The sequence below is a fragment of the Pygocentrus nattereri genome, chromosome 6, assembly GCF_015220715.1.
Source record: "Pygocentrus nattereri isolate fPygNat1 chromosome 6, fPygNat1.pri, whole genome shotgun sequence".
Taxonomy (NCBI): domain Eukaryota; kingdom Metazoa; phylum Chordata; class Actinopteri; order Characiformes; family Serrasalmidae; genus Pygocentrus; species Pygocentrus nattereri.
Window position 1 is genome coordinate 34,274,612 of NC_051216.1, and position 17,934 is coordinate 34,292,545.

At 40.2% G+C, this 17,934-nt stretch overlaps 1 protein-coding gene across 13 annotated transcripts in view; it reads left to right on the top strand.

Annotated features, from left to right (window-relative positions):
* Nucleotides 1-341: 341 nt before the first annotated feature.
* Nucleotides 342-17,934, top strand: part of pikfyve (phosphoinositide kinase, FYVE finger containing) — a 44,969-nt gene continuing 27,376 nt past the window's right edge. For 5 of the 13 annotated variants that reach the window (XM_017706514.2, XM_037539329.1, XM_017706520.2 and 2 more), the window contains exons 1-7: nt 1,255-1,408; nt 2,346-2,536; nt 3,226-3,264; nt 3,463-3,621; nt 5,567-5,578; nt 6,071-6,180; nt 8,173-8,344. In XM_017706514.2, coding sequence (XP_017562003.1) covers nt 1,365-1,408; nt 2,346-2,536; nt 3,226-3,264; nt 3,463-3,621; nt 5,567-5,578; nt 6,071-6,180; nt 8,173-8,344 — 727 coding nt within the window. In that variant the 5' untranslated portion in view covers nt 1,255-1,364. Of the gene's footprint in view, nt 495-1,254; nt 1,409-2,345; nt 2,537-3,225; nt 3,265-3,462; nt 3,622-5,566; nt 5,579-6,070; nt 6,181-8,172; nt 8,345-17,934 lie in introns of those variants that run through there. The other 8 variants (XM_017706515.2, XM_017706523.2, XM_017706524.2 and 5 more) reach the window with 4 other exon arrangements.

The window sequence follows — 17,934 nt, forward strand, 5'->3', positions numbered from 1 at the left end:
CAAACATACTTAAATTCACAGTTGTTAACAGTTATCAGCTGTGTCCGCACCAGTTGCTCTAAATTTTAATTCAGCACTTCAGTTAAATCAGGCCTTTGCGAAACAGGGTATTATGTACTGCTGTGTCAATTAGGCCTGTTTCACAGAAACCTATGAAAAGAAGTCACCAGTGATTTTTATGTAGTAAAATAAGATCTATGGTGGTGTTGCAGACGTTGCAGTTCTCTGGTTCCCATCACATCGGTCGAATTCCCCTTTAAGGCTAAATCACAAGCAGTCTATCATGTGTTTCGATGAGTAATGCCTGGTCTCGTGATAAAAACAACAATCGAGAACTCCGTGATCCATTGCTTGCGTCTACTGAAGTGAAACCCCGATTTTTGCTAGCGGGCTAGCAAACCTGATCATGTGAAATAGATTAAATTGTCCCTCTCTGCGGAGTAAGGACATGACATATCTGCGCCCTGACCTTAAAGTTATGCTGTAAAAAACAGGTATGCAGCAGTTATGTATTCAGTTATAGCTTAATAATATAGCGTTAGCTACGTTGCGCCGTGTGAGCTGCCTTCAGCTTCTGAATGCAGCAGCTAACCTAAGCGGGCTGAGGCTGGAGAACAACAAGGTGTTATTATTAACGACTTATCACTCTTTGGGGATGCTGTATGCTTTAAAATTCAGTGCATTGTATCTAGCTATCTCGGTTGTGTACCTAATGTTTGCGTACATGATTAGTCGTATGTTTTTAGCGGTGTGATTCTCAGTAGCAGCATCCATGACAGCGGCCGGGCAACGTTAACGTTAGTTAACCTAGTAACGCTAGTTACAAATGCCGGTATCGGTGCGGGTTTGTCCGAAATGAAGTCCTATTATTATGCTTTCAAATGTACGCTCTTTACGTCTTAGTTGGATACTTAAGCTTCTTCTCTATTACAGGCAAGTAACATACGCAGGTTAAATAGCCAACGTTAACTAAGGTAGGTTAGCTAGCTAGCTAACACCGGCATGTTGATTTTCGGTTCCTGCTTCTCCTGTTTGGTCTAACATTAGCTCGATATGCAACACCGCTAGCGAGCTTTTTGAAGACTGGGTTTATTCCTTCTGCAGTAAATGAAGGCCCATAAAGCAGAGCTATGATGCCAGATTGATAAGCTCTTATTGTGTTTGGGCCCTTAGCTCTCTATCACATGACAGGGTGAAGTGCATGCTGGTGTGTTTTCCCGGCTGGGCTGCTGTACTTTCTCTTGGTTTTACTGGCTGCTCATGGCTGTTCCTGTCTCGTCTTGTGTTTTTACATTAAACTGTGCGCCCTGATTTGAATACTTCTGGCATTAATAGTAACAACACTGTGTTCGCATCACATTAGTATGGCGTGCTCACTGCGACTGGATTCAGTGGCGTTTTCTAAGCGGTAAGGCGAACTTTTTTCGTGACATGGCTTCATATTACTTCACTGTGTAAACCGCATACATCTGTGAAAATCTGACGTGTTAAGTCGTTCATCGGAAACGACTTCTGAGGAAAAGGATGCTGCTGTCCGCGTACTCTCATATCGATAGATCGAATAGCTATCGTTAGTGCTGAGATAGTTATGCTTTTATTGATCTCTTCTCACTCAACGCAGTATCATCCACGCCCAGTTAATACTTATTTCTCCTTCATTTTAATCATGTTTCACAGAAAATACAGCTGTCATGTTTGCTTAAAGTGCCGCGTTCGCGGAGGTGAGCTTTCAGAAATAAAGATCTGTTGGTCTGATTGTTGTTAATTATCTCAAATGTAAATTAGATCTCAATAATGAATCAGCCCCAGTTTCCCAAAAGCATCTTTATGGTACAGTTGTCTTAACAGTTAGTTTTAGATGTGATCATCTTTGTGCTAAGACGCCTTTAAGAAACCCAGCGCAGGCTAGTAAAGCATGAAATTAAAGTTCTGAATATGCCAAACCTGGAATAAAAGGATCAGTGGATGCTGAAGGTTTGTTTACCACCATAATTCCAGGAAGTGCAGAATAAGCCATCATCTGCCCTGTTTCTCTTTTGCTGACGTGTGCTGGATGAGGCCATTTCTATCATATGATCTGAAGGTGCAGCCATAAAGATAAAGTTCTGCTGTAAAACGTAACGTTGTAACTTTGTGGAGCTTTGTGGAGAAGTGGCCTTTTTTGTCTGTTCATGCTTAAAAAGGTCTATGGTTTTTGGGGAAAAAGCTTTCTCCCATTCACATTTCAATTACAAGAATGCTTCTTTTAAAGAACCACCAATTGAAAGGTTCTTTAGGGAAGCAAAAGCAGTTCTTCATTGCTTGAAGCTACTGAGGCTACAGTCTCTTATGTGCATGTCTCACAGGGGCAGTGTCATGGCTGCTGAAGACAAATCCACCTCCTCCTCGTCCACGCTGGACTGGAACGTCGAGCCGCCCCTGTCACCTGCCAGTCCCTCCCATCTGACTCACTTCAAGCCCCTCACCCCTGATCAGGATGAGCCCCCTCTGCGCTCTGCCTACAGCTCCTTAGTGAGCCTCTTCCGCTTCAACAAAGGTGACTGATGGCATTACATGCCTTTATATAAATCTTTGCTCTTGCTAATGACTTTTGTATTGACTGGACAGTTTCATATATGAACTCATGGTCATGTGGTGCAATGTGTGAGATATGAGAACGTGGTGTTTTGTTTGGGTATGCTCTTAGATCTTGGGACTTCTGTAATAGCTGGGTATTAACTGGGCCACAGAAGTCATGTGATGTTCTTGGCACTGTTCCAAGAATACAATGGGCTTTCCGTTTATGAACTAATGTGGTTGCGCTTTCTCACTTATATTGTCTGTTTATTCCCCTTAGCCAATAGAACGAAGAGCTGTAAAAGTGCCTCTTGGGTCAAAGTGATGCTGATAAATATAAAAGTCTTGCCAAAGGCCGTTTCTCGTTTCTTTTGTTTTGGAAAATGTAATTAAGAGGGTTTTATGACGCTGTTACTTTGAGAGATGACGAATAAGCTGGTTAAAAAGAGCAAATCTTTAAAAGAATGTGCTTCACTGGAAGTTTGCTTTATGAATGAATTTTGATTACGATGTCATATAAAACACCAACACTGGTTGAAATTCTTTAAAAGAATGATCTTGATATACAAAAAAATGATAATCATTCAACTATAATCATAATAACAAACCATCACTAAATGTAATTGTATAGTGATTAAATTTCTAATTTGTGCCTTTTATTCTTTTTAGAAAAGTCAGGTGCAAACATTGCACCAGCAAAAAAGCTTGGTAAGTCTGGCCCTTGTCACACAAAAATACAAGTACAGCAAGGAAATTGAAGTCATAATTCGGGGGAAAACCCAATTAAGAAAATGACAGCGGTGGAGACACTGCGATTCCACTGAAGCAGCTAAACATCCCAGCATTACTGATCTGCTGCTGGGACTGGGATTCAGTTTTCTTGCTTTTCTGTTGGTCTGTGCCCAGATGAAGGGCGGCCTACTTCCACGGCTGAGAAAACCGAATCAGCTGAAGCATCACCACAGGGCGAGCGCCGGAACTGGTCCAGCCCCACCCTCTCTGCTCTTGGCTCTGCCACACACAGGAAACATTCAGACCTGATCAGGAGAACATCCACTGCATCAGGTATGAATGATATTACACGTGTCTCAACCAGATGTAATGGTGCTGTGCTCATCAGTTAGAAAAAAATAACTTAATGATTTCCATTTTTTTTCCCCCCTGCAGATAAGTGGTGAAACTGAATTGTTGTTATTGTTGTTGTTGTTGTTGTTGTTGTTGTTGTTGTTATTATTATTATTGTGTTTATCAGTTAGATTTTGAAACTATAACCAATTACATCAGGAACACCACTGATATACCAAGAAGAGTTTACACACACACACACACAAACACAGAGTTATACCATTAAGAATCCTTAGTAGAGACTCCCAATGTCTGCTAAATAATGTAAAATATTTACATAATTAATGTAGAATAATGTAACATTTACAATGATTGTCTGATTTTGTTTTGACTATACAAGATGAATCAGTGAATCTGTAGAGATTTAAGCTATAATTTATGGATGATGTATTATGGTTTTAAATGCAAAAAAAATAATAATAATAATTAGGCATGCCTAATGACCCAAGAAACAGCTTTTTGAATCTACTTTGTGCCCGGTGCCTACATCTTTGCTCATTGCTGTATACTGACTTTGTCTTAAAAGTATACATACTGTATACTGTACACCACCATCCTGATCAGAAGTCGAGTGACTGTGAAGGGGTACAGGGGTATGTGGAAGTTGCAAACAGAGGTTAAATGTCACTATGGCTGTCCAGCGCCTACCACATTACTCCGATGCAGGGGCATCCCGGTTGTTTGAAGCTCCATATACTGAGGAGCACAGTGCACATTGTTTTGTTCAGATTGCTTCCTCCTAGGGAGAGTTATTACAGAATATGCTGGGCCTCTTTTGAGTGAATCTCCCTGTACAAACTATGTGGACTGGGAAGTCAATGCTGTATTTTGAAACTTGGGTGAAGTTTATATACCACATCAGACTCTTGCTTTGAAAAAAGTTGCTTTAAAAATGTTTTCCTGCAATTTTAGTGCTCAGTGTTTGATTACTGGTTAAGCTTAACATATTGGAAAAGAATATATAATATATATAAGGTGTTCGATAATTTAGAACTATTTAATAATAGTTCTTTTTGCCACTATGTTAAATTCAGCAGATAACTTGTGCAGAAGTGTGTTCTCTGTAGAGATTGTGTTAACTTATTTTCACTGACAAAAAAAAAAACAGCAAAACATGGAAGTTGATTAGGGGCACCTAAACTTTTGAATGAAATCATTACAGTAATGTACATTAAAAGATAGCAACAACTTTTTTCTTCTTCTGTAGGTTGCTTTGTTTGCAGATGCATGTTTTTCTTCTAACAGTGCCGATATGGTAGGAAGAGTGATAACTTCAATGATGATGCTTTTCAAAATACTTCAACTGAACCCTGAAGAAAAGGTTCAAACCTCTAGCCCCCTGCTTTATGCAACATTAGTTTCCTCACATTCTGATGCCCTTTATCATACTGTTGGTTTGAAGTGATTACGTTATCTTTGGACATAAGGATTAGGCTCAGGCATGTGGTTTCTACCTACAGGTTTCATTCATGCAGGTCTCAGTGTTCAAAGATTAGCGTCATTCTAACCCTCGCTGGCCATACGTCATCTGCCTGTCTGGCTGTTCCCATACTTCCTCTCTATCAGTGAAAGTAAAGCAAGCAAACCAGCTGGTTCCAAAAGTAGATGTTCAGTCATTTGGAGAAGGAGAGTCTGATGATGATTTCACACGACCATGGAGAAATACGTAGATTTATGGACTTTACAAATTAGCTGGACTGAGAGGAACTGTAGCTTTGTGGTAAAAATACAGAGAAGCCTTTTCAGAAGTGCTCAGAACTGTTTTTTTTTCTTTCTTTTAAAAAGACTCCCTGGCTGGAGTTTCTTGCCAGCTGCTTGAGTTTGTTGTAAAGGAAACGCTGTAAATGCAATATAAAGCTCTGTTCATGTTCTTTTCTTTCCACAGTGGAATGGGAAGGTGAGGTCCTCTTTTATAAGTGTGACTTGTTTGTCTACTGAAGCTCTGAAATGATTTCATGCTTGATTTAAACCAGTGTGTGTTCATTGATACTGATGTTTGAGTGTGAGTGAGTGTGGTTTTAAACTCCACCATTTGTTTTCTGTAAATGCTTGAAATTTTTTTTCATGAACATCTAGTCGTTATATGCTGCACATGAGACATGCATCAGCTGCACAGTAACAGCACATTCCCCTCACTCATTTTATTCCGTTTTATTCACACTCTGTATTCATAAGAATACTCCTGGGCTTATGACAGTTGACATAAGCTGCCATGTTTTTGTTGACTTAAGGCACAAGCCAGTGTGAGTATAATAAAAAAAAAAAAAAAAAGAATAGTGGTTTCTTAAGTATGGATTTAGCATGAGTGATGTGCATATCATGAACTGCATGTCTGATCTCTAGTCTGTGTTTTGCCCTTCACTCATATTTTTTCCATGCCTGTTTCTAGAGGGGCGGCGGAAGTCAGAAACTCCTCTCAGTAGCCATGACCCTCGGACGGCGGTCCAACTTCGTACTGCTCTAAAGAGATTAAAAGAGATCATGGAGGGAAAGAGCCAGGTATAGATTTATTGTCTTGTCATATAGTCTGACCATTTGAAAGTTTTTTTTGTTCTTGGTAACATTGTGCTAATGAACTGCAACTTCAAACTAGGAGGCTGTAAATAAAGATTTATTAACTCTATAGATTATTCCATAATAACTGAGAAAGTTAATGACATTGAAAATGGAAATTAATATCCCAAATGTCTTATTTCAAAAGTGCTGAAGAAATCACAGGACAAATATCTTCACAAGAAATTGCTGTGTTCTGAAATTTGCAGTTAATTACAGTAAATTGTTTAATAACTACTTGGTGTTAAAAAATTGTTTTAAATATTTAAACATCTAACAATACATTGTTGTTTATCTTGTCACACTTTAATCTACCTTGAAACAAATAAGTTATAATGCTGTATAATAACAGCAGTTATTAGAAACACAAGTGATTCCAAATCTTTAATCACTAGCTGAAAGATATTTACAGTCGTTTGCCAAAGTTTGAACAACAGCGGTTAAATGACATATTTTATTTTAGTTATTTTGTAAGTGAAAATAAGTTAGCATGTCTTTTACAGAGAACCTACTTAAATAGGGCAATTTTCTGCACATTTTAGTATTGTATTTATGTATTTATTTGCTAAGTTTAACATGTTGGGAAAAATTAAAACCTAAAATTGAAATTGTGCTGAAACGTTTGCACTGACGAGAGAGTTTTAACTTATTTTCACTTTAAAAAATCAACACTATAATTTTACCATTGCAACTATATGTTTTTTTTAATTATGTGTTTTTCTTTCTGCATGAAATTCTCCTTATAGACAAAGTGTTCCTTCAAGATTTATATTTCCTTAATTAATTCGGTGATGTATAGGGATTTCCACCGATCCTTGCTGTGGCTGATACTGATACTAAGTCAGATTTTTTTACTATGTAATCCATAAAAACTGCACTGATTATAAGACTTTAGAACATGGGTCTTTAATTAAAATTCAGTAAGTTCCAGTTATAGAAATTTTCCCCAAGCAAAGGTCCAGAACATCATCTAACTTGTATTATGACTCGGTGCCATATACTCTATACTGAAGTAGCCTAGTAGGTATATCAATATCTTATGTAGTCAACAATTGAATGTTAAGTCAAATAAAGTACAATTCAGTAACATTTCAACAGCATTTGTGGTCAGTTTTCTGTTTTTAGAGCACACCATATGAAATAGCTTTACTTTGGCTCACTTTCTTCTCCAACTAGTGTTTCTTGCCTTGTCCCTCCTCTTTGTCATTCGCTCGAGTCTCAGTGCTTATTGTAATGCTCAGATCTGATTGACTGAGTAGCATCACTTGATATTTACACAGCATGCGTTTTGGTCTGCGAGTTTCCAAGGCCGACAAAACATTACCGTAATGAATAGAAATGATACGCCTATTAAAATAGTGCCACCCCATCAACATTAAATAATTCTCCATAGGTCTAGGTTATAGGTCCAGGTCCACATAGGACAGTGCCTGGGTCCAGACTTAGACCACGGTCCGCCTATTAGTGATCTCTACTTTAAAGATATCTGAAGAGTCATCATTGATTAACTTTACATAACCATGACCAGATAAGCGTTGTAAACATCTCCATTTTATTAAAATATGTTGAACCAGAGGGGAGCTGCAGAGGTGGAACTGACCTCAATATTTTATTTTATTTTATTTTTTTATGAAAATGCATTCACGTGTCAATCAAGGCTGGTGTAGATTATGGTGTAGATTATGTAACAGAACAATGCAATTCAGCTATTAATTAAAGAAAGGTCTTGGGGTGTAGTTACTTTTTAAAAATAATTATTTTTTTTAGTCCACAACAGCCACAAAAAGGGGTATAAAATGTTACATTATAAATGTTATGTATTAAATGAACAAGAACAACAGGCTTGCAACAGGAATTACATGAGAGTGCGCTTGCTTGACAAATAGGTTTGCTAGTGGAGTAGTCTTTTCTCTAAACCGCTGTGAATTCTTACCACAGGACAGCGATCTGAAGCAGTACTGGATGCCAGACAGCCAGTGTAAGGAGTGCTACGACTGTAATGAGAAGTTCACCACCTTTCGCAGGCGCCACCACTGCCGCCTATGTGGCCAGATCTTCTGCAGCCGCTGCTGTAACCAGGAGATCCCCGGCAAGTTCATGGGCTACACGGGTGAGTGTTGATGGGCAAGGGGCTCCATACAGGTTTACCAGGTGTCTCTACACTTCCCTTTGGTTTGTGGAAATGGCACCTGTGAAGGACTGCTGAGAAAAGTGCTGGACCTCATGTTTTGTGAGGAGGAAAGGAAGGGACTGAGGACTGCTGCAGCTGTTGGTTTTACCTAAGACTTAAGGACTCCGCTAGCATGGAGTATGTATGTGTGCACACTGACGTGATTTGTTTTGTGTGCACAAATTTTGATTGTGTTTACGCTGATAGGATGGTCCTGCAAAAGCAATAATTTGAGTGTGAATGACGGTGCATGTGTGTGTGCTGGTTTAAACTTTGGTTTTTGTCGTTTTTTTTTTTTTTTTTTTTTTTTTGGTGCAGGTCCTGGATGAGTCAGGACCTGCTGCATAGCATCCACACAAACGGCAGACCACATCTGCTCACTCAAGCTTTCCACTGACATTCCATTATCTTAATACAGTGTCAGAGATATAAGATGGAAACCACAGGCTCCAAAGGTTCAAAGTTATCTTGTTTGTTCAATAGCCAAAAACATGTTTTAGGGATTTGCACTAATATGACATCAGATCAAAAACATTCACAAATGTGAATGTGTGATATAAAATAAATATTCTTTACACCTTGATTTTATTGACAGTTTGCTGATTTTGTAGATAAAAATATGTTCGTCCACTGAGAACACACATCTGCACTTCTTAATACAACCCCAATTCCAATGAAGTTGGGACGTTGTGTAAAACATAATAAAAAACAGAATACGATGATTTGCTAGTCCTTTTCAACCTATATTCAATTGAATACACTACAAAGACAAGATATTTAATGTTCAAACAGAAACTTTATTGTTTTTTGCAAATATTCACTCATTTTGAATTTGATGCCTGCAACACGTTCCCAAGAAGTTGGGACAGGGGCATGTTTACCACTGTGTTACATCACCTTTCCTTTTAACAACATTCAATAAGTGTTTGGGAACTGAGGACACTAATTGTTGAAGCTTTGTAGGTGGAATTCTTTTCCATTCTTGCTTGATGTACAACTTCATTTGCTGAACAGTCCGGAGTCTCCGTTGTCACATTTTGCGCTTCATAATGCGCCACACATTTTCAATGGAAGACAGGTCTGGACTGCAGGCAGGCCAGTCTAGTACCCGCACTCTTTTACCACGAAACCACACAGTTGTAACACGTGCAGAATGTGGCTTGGCATTGTCTTGCTGGAATAAGCAGGGACGTCCCTGAAAATGACGCTGCTTGGATGGCAGCATATGTTGCTCCAAAACCTGTATGTACCTTTCAGCATTAATGGAGCCTTCACAGATGTGCAAGTTACCCATGCCATGGGCACTAACACACCCCCCATACCATCAGAGATGCTGGCTTTTGAACTTTGCGCTGATAACAATCCGGACAGTCCTTTTCCTCTTTGGCCCGGAGGACACGATGTCCATGATTTCCAAAAACAATTTGAAATGTGTAATGGCGGCACGGTGGTGAGGTGGGTAGCGCTGTCGCCTCACAGCGAGGAGGGCCTGGGTTCAATTCCCCGGCCGGGTGATCAGGGTCCTCTCTGTGTGGAGTTTGTATGTTCTCCCCGTGTCTGCGTGGGTTTCCTCCGGGTTCTCTGGTTTCCTCCCACGGTCCAAAGACATGCAGTCAGGCCAATTGGACATGCTAAATTACCCCTGGGTGTGAGTGTGTGAGTGACTTTCTGTGTTTGTCTGTCTGTCTGCCCTGCGATGGACTGGCGACCTGTCCAGGGTGTATCCTGCCTTCCGCCCGAAGACTGCTGGGATAGGCTCCAGCACCGCTTTGCGACCCTGACTGAGAAGCGGCTTAGAAAATGGATGGATGGATTTGAAATGTGGACTCGTCAGACCACAGGACACTTTTCCACTTTGCGTCAGTCCATCTCAGATGAGCTCGGGCCCAGAGAAGCCGGCGGCGTTTCTGGGTGTTGTTGATATATGGCTTTTGCATGGCAGAGTTTTAACTTGCACTTGTAGATGGAGCGACGGACTGTGTTCACTGACAGTGGTTTTCTGAAGTGTTCCTGAGCCCATGTGGTCCGTTACAGAATGATGTTGGTTTTTAATGCAGTGCCGCCTGAGGGATCGAAGGTCACGGGCATTCAATGTTGGTTTTCTGTCTTGCTGCTTACTTGCAGAGATTTCTCCAGATTCTCTGAAACATTTGATCATATTATGGACTGTAGATGATGAAATCCCTAAATTCCTTGCATTTGCATGTTGAGAAACTGTTGGACTATTTGCTCACACAGTTGTTCACAAAGTGGTGAACCTCGCCCCATCCTTGCTTGTGAACCACTGAGCCTTTCAGGGATGCTGTCTTTATACCCAATCATGACACTCACCTGTTTCCAATTAACCTGCTCACCTGTGGAATGTTCCAAACAGGTATTTTTTTTGAGCATTCCTCAACTTTCCCAGTCTTTTGTTGCCCCTGTCCCAACTTCTTTGGAATGTGTTGCAGGCATCAAATTCCAAATTAGTGAATATTTGCAAAAAACAATAAAGTTTATCCGTTTGAATATTAAATATCTTTCCTTTGTAGTGTATTCAATTGAATGTAGGTGAAAAGGATTTGCAAATCGTCATATTCTGTTTTTATTTGTTTTACACAACATCCCAACTTCATTGGAATTGGGGTTGTACACAATTGATGTTTATTTGCTGAATTGAACAGAAATCTAAATTGTGTGCTAAAATTTGTAGAAAAATGGAGTTTGTTCTCTGTAGAGGATGTTAGCTTATTTTTATGCAGAAAATTAGCAAACATGTACTTTTGCCCAGAGGTGTAAATTTTTTTTTATATATGACTATTTGTTAAACCATGTTTTAGGTCCCACCTTAAAAATACCACTTTAAATTGAAACCATCACATGTCCCTGCAGTGCAATGCAGCATCTGAAAAAATTATGCATTAAAAAAAGATGATTTGTTCAAAACCACACAAAATTTGAATATATGCAAATAAAAAATAATATATACAATGTTGGCTAAATTGTTATATCAAAACCTCTTCTCAAGGAAGTCCAGTATTTAGAGACCACGCAGTACATGGTTTATCAAATTAATGCAAATTAGCTGTGCTGCTAATCCATGCGGCAGCTGGAGTGCAAAGTCAGGAACTATATTCTTTTAACCATGATGAAATGGCTTTTTAAGAAAAAGAAAGGCTTGTTTAATTTTTTAAGATTTGTTCAATTTTTAGCAATTCTACCCACACAGCAGAGATATGTAGTTTAATGCTCTGGAGTACTGTAGATCTTATAATTAATTATATATAAAGTTAGTATTTGTAGTGTAGTTATAGTTGTAGTGTAGCTATATTTCACTGTAGCAGCATGTCTTTGTAGTTAGCGGTAATCTTCATGGGCATCTGCATGAATCTTAGTGATTTAAACTTAGTAAACACTTCTTCTGTTAGAGGAATCCATTTTACCATGTGGAAACATCTTCGTGTCTCTTACTTTTTTGGTCATGCACTTCTGTTCAGCAAGGGTTTTATTTCAAGTGATATAACAATTAAAAAAAATGTTTTTTTGGTTCAGAAACATTTTCACAGGCTGGACTACATTTGACTTTTTCCTGTTCAGTTTTGTGTTTTGCTGATGCCAAATTGCAGCCCGTTTCCAAAAAAGTTGGGACGCTGTGCAGAATGTAAGTAGAAATAGAATACAATTATATGCAAACCATGTGAACCATATTTTACAACGAAAATACTACAAAGACAGCACATCAATATGTTGAAACTGATAAATTTTATAGTTTTTTTGAAAAATATTTGCCAATTTTAGAATTTGAAGCCAACAACATGTTCCAAAAATGTTGAGACAGGGGCATGTTTACCACTGTGCTTCATCACCTCATCTTTTAAGAACGCTCTGTACGTGTTTGGGAACTGTTGTAATGTTTTCCCATTCCTGTTTCATACAGGAATTTAGGTGCTTAACAGTTTGTGTCTTCTCGTATTTTTTATTTCATAATACACCAAATGTTATCAGTGGTGACCGGTCTGGACTACATGCAGGCCATTTTAGCACCCAGACTCTTAATAAGGAGCAGTGCTGTTGTAATACATGCCGAATGTGGTTTTATATTGTCTTGTCTGAAAAAGACGTCATCTGGATGGCAGCGTATGTTGCCAAAACATGTACACTATATTGCCAGAAGTATTCGCTCGTTTCCCTTCACACGCATATGAACTTGAGTGACATCCCATTATTAATCCAAAGGGTTTAATATGATGTCAGCCCACCCTTTGCAGCTTTAACAGCTTCAGCTCTTCTAGAAAGGCTTTCCAATGTGTTTATAGGAATTTTTGACCATTCTTCCAGAAGCGCATTTGTGAAGCCAGACACTGATGTTGGATGAGAAGGCCTGGCTCAGTCTTCACTCTAATTCATCCCAAAGGTGTTCTCTCGGGTTGAGGTCAGGACTCTGTGCAGGCCACTCAAGTTCTTCCACACCAAACTTATTCATCCATGCCTATATGGTCCTTGCTTTGTGCTCTGGTGTGCAGTCATGTTGGAACAGGAATGGGCTATCCCCAAACTGTTCCCACAAAGTTGGGAGCATGAAATTGTCCAGAATCTCTTGGTCTGTTGAAGCATTAAGAGTTCCTTTCACTGGAACTAAGGGGCTGAGCCCAACTCCTGAAAAACATCACACCAATCCCTGCTCCGGCAAACTTTGCACATGGCACAATGTACCATTCCCCCACCAAGCATCAAGCCCAGAAGCATCCTTCTCAACGCCAGACGTAGAAGTGTGATTCATCACTGCAGGGAACACATCTCCACTGCTCTAGAGTCCAGTGGCAGCCCTTAACATCACTGCATTCGATGCTTTGCATTGCACCTGACGATGTAAGGCTTGGATGAAGTTGCTCGGTCATGGAAACCCATTCCATGAAGCACTGTACTTGAGCTAATCTGAAGGCCAAAAGTTTGGAGGTCTGTAGTGGTTGACTGAGGAAAGTTGATGACCTCTGTGCACTATGCGCCTCAGCATCTACTGACCCCGCGCTGTCATTTTACATGTCCTACCACTTCATGGTTAAGATATTGTCATTCCCAATCGCTTCCACTTTGTTATAATACCACTGACAGTTTCACAGCTGGACTTGTTGCACAGGTGCCATCCTATCTTGCTACCATGTTAGAATTCACTGAGCTACTAAGAGCGACCCATTCTTTCACAAATGTTTATGGTCTGCATGCCTAGGTGCCTAGTTTTATACACCTGTTACCATGGAAGTGTATTGAAACACCGGAGTTCAATGATTTGGATGGGTAAGTGAATACTTTTGGCAATATAGTGTATATATTTTTAAAAATTAATGGTGCCTTCACAGATGTGCATGTCACCTTTGCCATGTGCACTAATGCACCCTTATACCCTCATAAATGCTGCCTTTTGAACTGATAACAAGCTGAGTGGTCTTTAGCTCGGAGGACACAGTGTCCATGATTTCCAAGAAAAAATTCAAATGTTAGGGTTTTCCACTTACCCACAGTCCATTTTAAATGAACTTGGGCCCAGAGAAGGTGGCAGCAATTCTGCATCATATTTATTTTGGTTTCTTCTTTGCATTTTGCAGTTTTAACTTGCCTTTGTGGATTCAGTGATGAACTGTTTTCACAGACAGTGTTTTTCAGAAGTTTTTTCTGAGCCCAAGCAGTGATTTTCACAACAGAATCGTGTCTGTTTGTAATGCAGTGCCATCTGAGGGCCCAAAGCTCATGGGCAGCAAATACTGGTTTTTGGACTTCTTCCTTAAATACAGAGATTTCTCCAGATTAATGTTATTATGTACCATACATGATGAAAAGCAAAAGTTCTTTGCTGTTTTGTGTTGAGAAACATTATTCTTGAATTGTTGCACTATTTGCTCACACAGTCTTTCGCAAAGTGATGAACCCCTCCTCATCTTTACATTACATTACATTACATTACATTTAGCAGACACTTTTATCCAAAGCGACTTACAAAAAATGTGGTACATAGAACAAACATAGTCAGGCCTTAAAGGAGGCCAAAGCGGGAATAGCGGGGTAGAGAAGGGAAAGAGGGCAAGAAGGAGATGAGGTTGGTAGTGGTTAGATTTGCAAGAGGCGATTAGAGTAAGTGTTCCCTGAAGAGCTCTGTCTTCAGGAGTTTCTTAAAAATAGCGAGGGACGCCCCTGCTCTGACAGTGGAAGGTAGCTTGTTCCACCAACTATAATCAAGTATGAGAACAGTCTCGATTGCTTTGTGTGAATGTTTGGCAAAGCTAAGCGACGTTCATTGGAGGATCGCAACGGCCGGGCGGTGCTGTAAGCCTTTAGGAGCGAGTGCAGGTAGGAAGGAGCCTGCTCTGTTAACACCTTGTAGGCAATTGTAAGAGTTTTAAATTTGATACGAGCAGCAACCGGTAACCAGTGGAGCTCAATGAGCAGTGGGGTGACATGCGCCCGTTTTGGTTGGGTAAAGACCAGACGCGCTGCAGCGTTCTGAACCATCTTCAGTGGTTTAACAACACAGGCCGGGAGGCCCGTCAGTATGGCATTGCAGTAGTCGAGGCGTGACATGACCACTGCTTGTACCAAGAGTTGGGTGGCTCGTTGTGTTAGAAACGGCCGTATCTGTCTGATGTTGTACAGCGCAAAGCGGCAGGACCGAGCCACCGAGGCAACATGGTGCGTAAAGGAGAGTTGGTCATCTACCATAACCCCCAGGTTCCTAGCAACCTTTGTCGGGGAGAGTGAGAGTGAGTCGATGGTTATGGTGAAGTTGTGTTGAATGGATTGTTTAGCTGGTATAACCAGAAGTTCAGACTTGGACAGGTTTAGTTGAAGGTGGTGTTCCTTCATCCATGCGGATATGTCCGAGAGGCACTGCGATATCCGCACAGAGATCGACGGGTCATCAGGCGGGAATGACAGATAGAGCTGGGTGTCGTCAGCATAGCAATGGTACGAGAAGCCATGTGAGCGGATAACCCGGCCTAGAGAGGTGGTGTAAATAGAAAAGAGAAGGGGTCCCAGTACCGATCCCTGGGGAACCCCAGTGGATAGCGAGTGGGCTGAGGAGCGCTCTCCATGCCACGATACCTTGAATGAGCGCCCAGTGAGGTACGATCTGAACCATAGTAGCGCATTGTCTGAGATACCCATGTTTGATAGAGATAGGAGAAATTCATGATTGACTGTGTCAAAAGCGGCTGAGAGGTCCAGCAGAATGAGTACTGAGGACTGTCCTGCAGCTCTAGCAGTTTTTAGTGCCTCAATCACAGATAAAAGAGCCGTTTCAGTGGAGTGCCCTTTTTTAAAACCTGATTGATTTGGGTCCAGGAGGTCATTCTGGGAGAGGAAACCAGAGACCTGACTGTAGACTGCTCTTATTATAGTTTTGGAAAGAAAGGGTAGTAGTGAGACTGGCCTGTAGTTATCAACCTGGGCAGGGTTGCAGGAAGGCTCTTTAAGCAATGGTGTGACTTGGGCTTGTTTAAAGACAGTTGGAAACACACCAGTAGTTATGGAGGCATTGATGGTGTGTGTGATAGCTGGGATGATAGCAGGTGCAATGGTTTGTAGTAGGTTGGTAGGAATCGGATCAAGTGGACATGTAGTAGGACGGCTACATGTTACAAGAGTCAGTACCTTGCTCTCAGTGAGAGGAGTAAACGAGGAGAAGATGGCACCTTTGGTCGAGGGATACAGAGGAGCAGAGCATGTGGTAGGACCGCTACGTGTTGCATCAGTGAACTGGCTACTTATGGTCGCCACTTTTCCAGTGAAAAAAGAGGCAAGGGCTTCAGCTGTAAGGTCGGTAGCCGGAGGTGGAGGTGGAGGATTGAGCAACGTATTAAACGTTGCAAATAACTTTACTTCTGAAAGACTCTTTTATACTCTTTTTACTCTTTTATACACATTCATGTTACTAACCTGTTGCCAATCAATCACCAAGTGTTATTTGTTATATAGCATAACACAACTTTACCAGTTTTTTGTTGCTCTCATCCCAACTTTTTTGGAAAGTGTTGCTGGCATCAAATTCAAAATGGGCATGTATTTAAAAAGAAAAACAAAAAAAACTTTCATCCTTTCAACACTTGTTATCTGTCTTTGTATATTCAATGAAATGTAGGGTTTAAATGATTTGCAAAATTATATTTTGTTTTTACATTTTGCACAGTGTCCCAGCTTTTTTGCAAATGGGGTTATAAAACCAAAAGTATTTTTCGGTGACCAGCATGTCTTTATTATTATTTAGCCTGTCCTGACCTGATGTTCTTAAGCTTATGTTGTCTCTTGTCTGGCTTGCTGCATTTGTTTGAATGAAGGATGAAGACTGGGCAAAGCAAAGCTTGTGACAGGTTAAGGCAGCTGGGTATTGTAGTTTTTAGGGGGACAACTTTGAAGAAAGCTATGAGTAAACTTACTGGCATGGGCAAAACAAAGTCAGTGAGAGTGTAATAACACCAGAAAAAGAAGCCATAAATATGGACTGCAGATGGCTGGTTAAGTTTTTAACACAACTTTATTTGCAGTGCCTGCTTAGACCAGAAAACCAGCATGCTTTTGTGGTCTGCAGCTAAAAGCTTAACCATGGGAAGTGGCCTAAAGACCATGGGTATTCGTTGTTGTGTTGTGTGTTTTTTTTTGCTTTTTTTTTTTTCTTCTTAAACTCACATGATCATAACTTACAAGTTTTTAAAGACCCTATTCATATTTAATGATTGAAGCTGTTCCTTGTGTGGAGGCAGGTGAACGGCTCTGTCAGTTTAACAAACGTGACCACAAGTGGGGAAAATAAAGATGTACCTCATGCAGCTGAAGCCAGACAACTTAAACTAACACTACGCATTAAAGAACACAGATTGAGAAACAAATATATGACCTTTTGTTCATCTTAAAGCTGCAGGTGGCTTGTTTTAAGCTTTGGGCCTCATTCACCAATATGTTCCCATGTTTTCTTTTTTTAAATTTGTTCTTGAGAAAGATGCTAAGAAAAGGTCTGTCAGATTCATGACTTGTTCTTAAAGTGCATAATTGTTCACACCTCTGTGCTCTTGACTGTGTGTAGATTCTGTTCTTACCTAAGAACAAAGCCTAAACACTCTACCCAAGAGCACATGCCAAATAAAAAACATTGATGAGAGTGAGAATCTATGGAAAAACTGTGGGTTTGTTACACAGTTACGTAACAAAGTGGGTTCTAAGAAGAAATTTCTTCTTGAAAGCGGTTGGTGAGTAAGGCACATTTATATCGTCCAACTTGATAGACCACAAATGTTGATACTTTTGACAAATGTAAGAGGACATGCCTTGTGTAGCGCTCCTGTGCCCTGTGTCTCATTTTCTTAATTAAAAAAAAAAAATTTTAAACCCAGAATATAGTGACCTTAATATGCTTACTTAATGCCATTGAACGGACTCGGGAAGGTGTTTTAAGTTGTGAGTGCTGAAACAGAATGTGTCAATGTGCTATAATGAGGCAAGAAATGTCTTGTATTGATGTGTGGCATATTAACCGGTTATGCCATAGTCACTAAGTGAGATTTAAC